Consider the following 9,667-nt stretch of genomic DNA (forward strand, 5'->3'; position numbering starts at 1 on the left):
TGTTTTAATTGAAATTTCTTGCAGCATACGATGTAGAGCATCTTTTCATATGTTTGCTTGCTATGAGTATTTCTTTCGTGAAGTGTATGTTCAGATTCTTTTGTCCATTGTTATTTAATAAATTGGGTTGTCAGTTTTCTATTGTTGAGCTTAAACAGTTCTTTGTATAGTTGGAATACGAGTCCTTTATCAGATATGTGCACTGCAAATATTTTCTACCGGTCCCTGGCTTGTATTTTCATTCTCCTAACAATGTTATTTGCAGAGCAGAAGTGTTTAATTTTAATGAACTCAAGCATCTGTCAGTGTGAACTGAGTTCTGTTTCTCCTCCTCCTCCCCGCCCCCCCGCCCGCCTTGCCCTCCTTTCCCCAGCCCTCTTTCCTTAACCCCACCCCTCCCGCCAGCCCTGCCTATGCTCCACCCCTCCCCGTTCGCCCCGTCCATGAGCCCTGCGCCCACACAGCCCTCGCTCAGCGAGGCAGGAAACTCATGCTGTAGTTTCGTGGGATTGTAGCAAAGCCCACATGCTTGGGGGACACGTCGATGTCCTGAGGCGACTGCGGGGACTTGAAGCGGAAGTTCTGCATGATGGTGGTGAGGAACAGAAAGAGCTCCATTCTAGCCAGGCCTTCTCCAAAACAGTACCGCTTTCCTGAGGAGGACAGGTGGGAGGGGAAGACATAGAGTCCACTCCCACTGCCACCTCGCCCCGATACTGACCTCCAGCTGCATTCTCCCAGGGAGACTTCCAGAGGAGGCTCTAAACCTCTCTGAGCCTGTTTCCTTTGTACATGACATGGGGTGATCTATGCCAGGCTGCAGCAATGGGAAGTTTACATGGCCTTTGCTGCCAAATACACTCTCAAATGTGCCTGCGGTGCTGTCATCTCTTTTTTAGCGATCTGAGAAATTTGCAGTATGACCTTGGACAAATCTCTCATTTACTGTGGGCCTTGATTTTCCCCATCTCTGAAAGGGGTATACCTTCACTTTTGCTTGGATGCAGGTACTTGGTGCCTGGTAGTTATGGGAGCATCAGCTGGTTGGCTCAAGGGTACATTCTAAGAGGAACGTCCAGGCTGAAGAAAGATACCAGGCTACAGCTCAGTGAGGGGACGAGGGAGCCCCCAGTTGGGGTGAGCAGTGGCCTGCAGTCACTTACCAATGGAGAAGGGCACAAAAGCATCACTCTTCTTAAACTGCCCTTTCTCATCCAGGAAGTGCTGGGGATTAAAATCTCGGGGTTTGGAGAAGAACTTGGGGTCTCTGAGCACAGAGCCCAGCATAGGGAAAACTTCGGTGCCCTGGTAGGGAGGAGAAAGGTGCATTTGTCAAGGCAGGTTGAGGGACTGGTGTGCTGAAAGTATATAGGGGACAGAGGGGGAGTTTGGGTGCCCCTGGGGAAGAGAAATGGGAAGCATGGGAGTTGGGGTCCTCTAAGGGAGGATCTTTATGGCAAATAAGGTTCATGTCCCTAAGACAGGAAGTTTGGGAACATGAGGTTGATTCCCCTGAGGCAAAAAATCTGGGGGAGACATGGGATTCAAGAGTCCCTGAGTGGGAAGGTTGAAGGGACACGATGGTTGTGGAAGTCTTTGATAGAGGGACTGGAACAGGGGTTGGAGAACTCATGGCGATGGGGTGCTGGGGTTGGAGAACTTCTCATGGGGGCGGGGTGCTGGGGCCACAGGGAGTGGGTTGGGGGTCCCTCTAGGCTGTGTGGAGGCAGTACCTTGGGAAGGAAGAAGTCTCTAAACTTGGTGTCCTTGGTCACCCTGCGGGCCAGGCCCATGGGGATCATGTCTCCAAATCTTTGGATCTCATGGATCACTGCCTCAGTGTAGGGCATTTGGGCCCGATCCTCAAACTTGGGCTGCCGGTTCTTGCCAATCACCCGGTCAATCTCCTCATGGACCTTGGCTGGGGGAGGAGGAGGAATGTGCTTAGGTGTCTAGGGGTCTCAGAGCAGGGATGCATAGTGCAAATAGGTAAAATGTGATGGATTACGTGGATCTATGTATGACATCAATGTAGAGCATTCAAAATAGACGTTGGCTATATGCATTTTTGGAGCAGGGTCCTGTTAACCCGGGCATGTCAGAATCATGGGGGGGCATGCAAAGGAAGAATCCTAGAGGATGATCTGGAGGAGTCGGCAGTGATCACTCAGTGGACTTAGCACTGGAGCGATTTACCAATTAGTTCAGACATTTTCAATCTTCTAGCAGCTAGTGAGACTCAGCTGATGCCTATTAGCTGACTATTGCCCTGTCTCTGGAGAGCAAGGTGTGTCTGAAGGTTCAGGGATCTGGGAGGGACATTGCACCAGGCTCAGAGCAGTTTTGAGGGTCTGTGGTCCTCTACTTCCCTCCCCCTCTAGCCTTACCCTCCACATCTGGGTGTTTCATGAGCAGCAGGAAGCCATAGCGCAGGGTCGTGCTGACGGTCTCGGTGCCCGCGAAGAAGAGGTTCAGCGTGGTCAGCACCAGGTTCTTCATGTAGAACTCCGTGTTGGGGTTCTTCTGCTCCTGCAGAGGGAGAGAGCTTTAGGCTGAGCTTACTCCCCATGCCCTGGGGACCCTTCTGGGGATTTTCCTATGGATCCACCTCTCTTAGATCCAGACCAAAGGTGGGAAAGGGACCCCAGATCCTCCAAGCTCTGTCCAGTTTTCAGCCTTTGCCCCAGCTGCTGCCTCTGCCCAAAATGCTCATATTCTTTGCCTGGCTATCTGAACTCTAATTATCAGCTTAGTTGTCACTTTTCTTTTTTTAACAGAGACAAAGTCTCGATATGTTGCCCAGGCTAGATTTAAACTCCTGGGCTCAAGCGATGCCTCCTGCACACGGCTAGGTTGTCACCTTCTAGATGGTAGGAATATTTAGAAAGATAGGGATAGAGAGAGAGAATAATAAAGAAGGACAGAGATGGCAAGATAGAGTGAGGGAGAGAGAGTTAAAAAGAGATAGATTGTCTGAGACACACACAGACTTTCCAGCAACAGCATCCTATTCCTTCCCTAAACCTTGAAGCTTACTAGGGAGGAATCCCCTCCCTTGATCCTTCAACCCTGAACTTCAGACTCCATAAAGCCCTCCCACCTTTCTTCACAGATGGGAGACTGACATCTAGAAGGAGGTAGGGTTCCTCCAATGTCACACAGTAAGGCCAGGTCACCTATCTACACAGGTGTATCTGATAACCAGGGTATAAAAGGTGAGACAGCATGGTGGCTACAGGCACCAGGATGAGTCAGAGAACCCAGGGTCTCAGTTAAAGTGTGCTGCTTCCTCACTGTGTGACCTCAAATAAGCCACTTACACTCTCTCAGCCCGTTACCTCATTTGCAAAATTGGGACATGATAGAACCTCTTTCAAGACCTGTTGTGAGTGCTAAACAGGTGAATATCTTAAAGCCCTTAACATAGTGCCTGGTGCCTAGTAGTGCTGTAGAAGTGCTTGCTACTCTGATTACCATCCACAAGTCCTGCCTGTGGGCAAGGGCTCCGTAGGTGGAACAGCGATGGTTACTGTAACTGTGGTGATTGTGAAGACTGTTGTGATGGGGCTAATTTGGATGGGTCTTTGTTGTTTCCCCATCTCCTCAGTCTTATTTCCCTCTGCTGGGCTTTGGATCTCCCCACGTTGGCTGCTGGGGTGTACCTGCTGCATGCGGATGAGAAAGGAGTCGATGAAGTCCCGTGGGGAGTTGGGATCCAGTGTGCGCTGGTTGTGCTCCACCTTCTTGGCTATGAAGTCTTCCAGTCCTTGCAGCTCCTTAAAGGCCTGTTGCTGTGGTCCTGGCAGGTGTTTCATCACTGAATAGAACATCTCATAGAGCTGGGGGTTGGGGAGAAATGAGGGGAAAGGAAGGACAGCTGTCAGTGGGTAGGGCGTGATGGGAGTGGGACCTGTGTCACTGCGTTTAAAGGCACCTGTCCAGGTGTCTAGGAATGTAGGTGGGCATGGATAGGAATGTATTTATATATATCTTCTTTTGGGTTAAATGTGGGGGCCACTCTCCAGGAATTTACGTGAGATGAATTGGGTCATACGTCTAGGTTTCTGATATTCGAGTGAGGCAGAATTAGAGCACCTATCTAGGTGTTCAAATATTCAAGTAAGGTTGGATTCAAAGACAGCTATCCGGGTGTTTACCTGTTAAGGTGGGGATGCTATGGGGGGTTCACCTGTCCAGGTGTTTAGGCATTATGTGGGCTTGGCTAGAGACAGCTGTCCAGATAATTATTGGCTCTAGATTGGGGGCTTTTGTACAGGAGTTTTGGTATTAAAGTCAGCTTGCTGTTCAGATATTGAAGTGGGAGAGGATACCTGTTCAGGTGTTTAGGGATTCACGTGGGCTGCACAGGGGCCAACTTTGCAAGATGTATGAGTGGGCAGGGCTGGGAGACACTTATTTAGGTGTTTGGGAAACACTCTGTCCAAATATTTATGTGTTTAGGGCTGTTGCTTTGGGTACCTCTCCAGGTTTCAGGTATTTAACTGGGTCAAGTAGGGGGCACTTTGGATGTCCCACTGGGCTGGTTTGGACACCTGTGTAGATGTGGAATGATTTTGGTTTGCTGAACTTTGCAGCATCAGGTGTTCGGGTATTCATGGGGTGGGCAGAGGTGGTCACTTGTCCAGGTGTTAAGATATTCAGAAGAACTCAGTAGGGAGCATCTGTTAGATAGTAAAATAAGTCAGGATGGGAACACCTGCCCCGCTGAGAGACCTGAGTTGAGGGTACGTATCTTGCCTGCAGGCTGTTTTGTGGGGGCATCTGTTGATATATCCAGGTGTCCTTAGAGACTGAGTAGTGGGGACCTGTGCTGCGCTGTGATGCAGCTGTTCAGTTGTGGAAGATTCGGGGCTGATTTTGAGGGGACACTGTCTGGAGAAGGATGGGAGTTTAGGGCACCCGTCCCCGTGTAGGGGATCAGTTGCTGGTTGTGGTCGGGGCATGGTAGGGCCCTGCTGGAACAGGTTACCTGTCCCGTGGACGTAGCTGTGAACTGAAAGCTGCCCAGCATCATACGCAGCAGTGACAGGAATTCCTTGTTCTCATAATCAAAGCGGTCCCCAAAGACAATGGAGCTGATGACATTGCAGACTGTTCGGCTCAGGAAAAAGGTGGGATCGATGATGGCGCCTGCGGGGTGGGGCGGGTTCAGGGACAGAGGGGAATTGCAGGGAGAGAGTGAACTCAGCCCGCTGATGCCAGTCTGAGAAGGGAACTGCTGTGATGGGCCAAGTGCCCAGCTCCAGACTCCAGAGCTGGGAGGACAAATGCCTTCCCCAGCCTAGTCCCCCATGTCCCGCCAGAATGTGAGGCTCCTGGCATCTTCCTTCTCTCCCACCCCATCCACAGGGTCCCCAGCGCTCACCGCGCGTGCCCCTGAATGCCTCAATGAGGAAGCCCGCCTCCTCCTGGATGCGCTCCTCGATGCCGCGCTTGCCCACGCCGAAGTCCCGCAGCGTGGTGATGGAGAAGCGCCGCAGCTGCTTGGCGCGCTCACCGTTGCTGAATGCCACGCCTGGGAGGTGAGCACAGGGGTGCCGGAGGTCAGGTGAGCACAGGGGTGCCAGAGGCCAAGGCAGGCAGACAGAGAGGGAGTGCGAGCAGAAAATCGGAAGAGAAAGGCAGAGGCACCCTCCCCCAGACCCCCCTCCACAATCAGTGGAGGTGAAGAAAGGAAGCAGGGAGAGGTGTAGAAAGAGGGTGGAGAATGGAGGGAGAGGAGGTGAGATATGTGGAAATCTGGGAGGTGGAAGTAAAAATAGTGAAAGATTCTAAAAGTGAGCTGGAGAAGAAAGAAAACTAGGGAGAAAGAGAGAGGGGCTGGAAAGAGGAGAGATTGTTACCAGGAGGTGGAGGCATGGAGATTTCGAAGCAGGAATCAAGTGAGATTCTAAGACAGAAGTAGAAAGTGGCCGGGTGCCATGGCAAATGCCTGTAATCCTAGTACTCTGGGAGGCCAAGGTGGGTGGATCGCTCGAGGTCAGGAGTTGCGACCAGCCTGAGAAAGACCGAGACTCCGTCTCTACTAAAAATAGAAAGAAATTACCTGGCCAACTAAAAATATATGTCGAAAAAATTAGCTGGGCATGGTGGCACATGCCTGTAGTCCCAGCTACTCAGGAGGCTGAGGCAGTAGGATCTCTTAAGCCAAAGAGTTTGAGGTTGCTCTGAGCTAGGCTGATGCCATGGCACTCTAGCCCGGGCAACAAAACTCTGTCTCAAAAAACAAACAAAGAAGAAGAAGAAGAAGAAGAAGAAGAAGAAGAAGAAGAAGAAGAAGAAGAAGGAGAAAGGGAGGCAGGAGCACAGAGAGAAACATGGAGAAGCACAGAAGCTGAGAAATGACAAAACGGCAAATGGAGATAGAGGACGAGGGTTTGAAAACGGAAACTCCCAAAGGTTGTAGGAGATGGAGCCATAGGGGAAGGAAGAGATATCTGTGAAAGGACAGGGAGACAGGGGCAGAGAGAGGCAGGGAGAAATCGGGAGGTGGACACTGAGACAGGTGAGTGACAGAGACAACAGTGAACCTTTACGGGGAGAGAACAGACGAAGGGCTTTGCCACTGGCTCCAGTGGGCAGGTGAATAGGCGAAGGAAGGCTGGGGAAACTGAGGCAATCCACTCTGCCTGACCACATTCCTCCACCCAGGGTCCCCCTTACCATAGCCTTTGAAGAGCCAGTTGAAGGTGGCCTGCTCACCTCGCCCGCTGAATTCCTCAGCCTGGTCCACCAGGGCCTCCTTTACAGCATCATACCCGCACAGTACCACGACCCGCCGGGGCCCCAGGTGAATGGCGCTCGCTGATCTGGTGGATGCGGGTGGGAGTGGTTACAGGAGCAGCCCCTGCTCTGAATGGGCCCAGTACCGAGACATCACTTACTGGGATGCATTTCCCCCAGTCAGGGGACTGGGCATGTCAAGCCCTGGTCTTTCCTGGCTAGGACTCTGAGGCTGAACCGTCAAAACTTCCCTTTCTTAAGACTCTGGTCCACCCTAGTCAAACCACTGCCACAAAGCCCTGGGTATATTGGGAAGCCCACCTTCCCATTCCACCCATGTCCCGGGCTTGTGACACCTTCATGAGGGAGTTGTACATCTGCTCTGTGTTCAGCTGCAGGTAGTTCCCAAGGAAGGGCAATGGGGTAGGTCCTGGAGGCAGCTTCCCCGAGATCTTCCTCTGCTGTCAGACAGACAGCAATACCATCACAGTCAGGCAGGCCAGCAAGGCCACCAGAAGCAGCCCGGAGGCCAGCATGGTGGCAGTGAGAGTGATACTCAGATGGTGATGGCTGGGGTGATTTGGCTTTATACTACCTGAAAGAGAAGGGTGGACTTTGGTTGATTATGCAACTGTGTCATTTCACCCTCAGACACCCCACACCATGTACCCGCCTAGCCTGGGACACAGCCAGAAGGGAGGAGACAAAAGATCTCAGGAGAGATGAACAAGGAGTTGACCTCCACACTAAATTGTGGCGCCTAAGGAGGGGGTACTCCAAGGCTCTGGATTTAGGAAGGGGCAGTGGATAAATGCAGAAGTGAAGAGTTTGAAAGATCTGCATAGGGGAGCACCTGCACTTTGGATTTGGGGGCTCAGAGTGAGGAGGAAACACAAAGCTGTGGATTTGGGGGTTTCAGGAGAGAAAAATCCACAGGTCTGGATTTTACTGGGGTGAGAGAGGAAGTATGGCAGTGTACTTCCGAGATGTAGATTTAAGGGTCCTCAGGAGGGCAAATTCCAGGGACATAGATTTGAGTCTTGGGGCAAGGAAGTCCCCAGGGCTGTGGATGTGGAGCTCCTGGGAGGAGGAGTGTATAGAGAGCCCAGCAGGATCCTAGGGTTGGCACTTGACCCCAGGTGTTGACTTGCTTTTGCTTTGGATGCAGTACTGTCTCTTGACCTCCGGAATCTTCACTGGAACCTCAAAGGCCAGGATAGGGTCATAGAGCCCATGTCTGGTCTGGAAAGGGCTAGAACACCAGAACCACATTTCAGTGGAACTTTCCACAGACCTGAATAAGAGTAACTCATCATCTCAGTTGATAGGGAGTCTGGGCGGTTCTTTCAAAATAGTAACAACAACCAGCAATACGGTAGAGAAATCCCACGTATCCCAAGGGTTATAATTTAGCAAAAGCCCCAGTCACTTAGGTCTGTAGGGAAGCCCAGTAGACGGATCATATCATTTCTATTGTTATTATTAATGTTCCCCATGTTATATATGTGTATAGAAAAGACAGAAAGCAAAGAGTGGGGAGGGGGCACACGTGTGAGAGGCCCATAAGCCAAAGGCCTTGAACTCCTATCTCTTCTATTTGGCATTCTTAGTTTCCACTTTCTGGGTTTGGTTTCCCCACCAGTGGAAAGGGGGAGTTTGGGAAGAGATGGTCATATTTGAGGGTGTGTCAAGGTTCCTTTAAAGGTGATTCCTGGTTTGTCAGGGGCTATTATTAGTAGGCAGAGGGAATTATAGCAGAAGAGATTTGGGTAAACCACAGTGTTGGGAACAGAAGTGGACCATGGATGGGTGGGAGGAGAGAAAGGGTGAGTGGCCCTACTGTCCTTCCCTCAGGGAAATTCTTCCTCAACTGTAAGGACAGTCACCCTTTGGTGAGCACCTGACATCCAGGAAGATTAAGCCTTTATGTGTATCATCTCACTTTGTCTTTGTAACAATGAGGTTGGTTCTTCATCATCCTCATTTTGAAGATGAGCAGACCAAGACTCTGTAAAGTGACTTGTGTAAGTCACACAGGTAGTAGGTGAGGGAGCTGGGATATGAACTCTCTCCTTGTCTGCCCTTGTCTGCCATCATCAACTGGCCTCGTTCGTCCTGGGAGTCAAGTGGAGACCAAGCTTAGCAGCAAGTGCTGAGATTGACGTCAGCAGTGGGCACAGAGATTACACTGGCAGGTTCTGATGTCAACACCAGGCAGGCCAGCGAGGAAGGGGCATCATGTTGACACTGAGATTTCCCCAGGTGTATGCTAGGATGGGAAACAAATTGACACTGAATTTGATACAAGAAGAATATTAGTAGAGTCACCTCTGGTGCAAAGAGGGCTCTGAGGGTTGGCCTAGGAGGTTGACTTCAGGAGGGCGTAAGAGTGGCACCATATGGGGTATTAGCAGGCTGTGACATGAGCATTAGGTTGGTGTTGAGATTGGTCCTATGTGGGCCTGAATTTCACCTCAGCTAGACCCTCAGAGGGGCTCTCCATGGTCTTTGGGCAGGCTCTGATGGTTGGACTGTCCAGGGTTGTACCCAGCCTCAGGGCCTTGAACTTGGGACAAGTCACAGTGGTTGAGGTTGGCACTCCCAGGGCTGGCATCCTGTTCAAAGTGTTCAACCTGTGAGGAGGGAATAAAGGGCAGAGAACAAACAGAGAGAGGAAAGTTGTTTGTTGGTTTCGGAGGGGGAAGAGTTGGGAATAAGATTAACACCAGCTTGGCAGGTATTAGTCCCCTTAATCCTCATCACCACCCTGCACCTGGGCTGGCCGCAAGCCTGGGGCCCTCTTCTTCCCCCTTGTTTCTTAAAAAGGAGGGAGGTAGAAACTTGGGGAGTTTGTTTCTCATTGAGGTTGGCACCAGGAAGTTTACTGAGTGTTCAGAAAGGCTGCCATGAGCCGACCAAGGAG

At 51.0% G+C, this 9,667-nt stretch overlaps 1 protein-coding gene across 1 annotated transcript; it reads right to left on the reverse strand.

Moving 5' to 3' along the window:
* Positions 1-383: 383 nt before the first annotated feature.
* LOC123624224 (cytochrome P450 2A13-like) lies at positions 384-8,838 on the reverse strand. The gene is made up of 11 exons (XM_045531857.1): positions 8,778-8,838; positions 7,257-7,339; positions 7,066-7,205; positions 6,685-6,830; positions 5,387-5,536; positions 4,991-5,151; positions 3,663-3,839; positions 2,388-2,529; positions 1,734-1,921; positions 1,164-1,305; positions 384-653 (listed from the first exon to the last, which is right to left on the reverse strand). The coding sequence occupies exons 1-11, from the start codon at positions 8,836-8,838 to the stop codon at positions 472-474; spliced, it is 1,572 nt and encodes a 523-aa protein (XP_045387813.1). The 3' UTR covers positions 384-471.
* Positions 8,839-9,667: the final 829 nt, after the last annotated feature.

Source organism: Lemur catta, chromosome 19 (assembly GCF_020740605.2).
Source record: "Lemur catta isolate mLemCat1 chromosome 19, mLemCat1.pri, whole genome shotgun sequence".
Classification (NCBI taxonomy): domain Eukaryota; kingdom Metazoa; phylum Chordata; class Mammalia; order Primates; family Lemuridae; genus Lemur; species Lemur catta.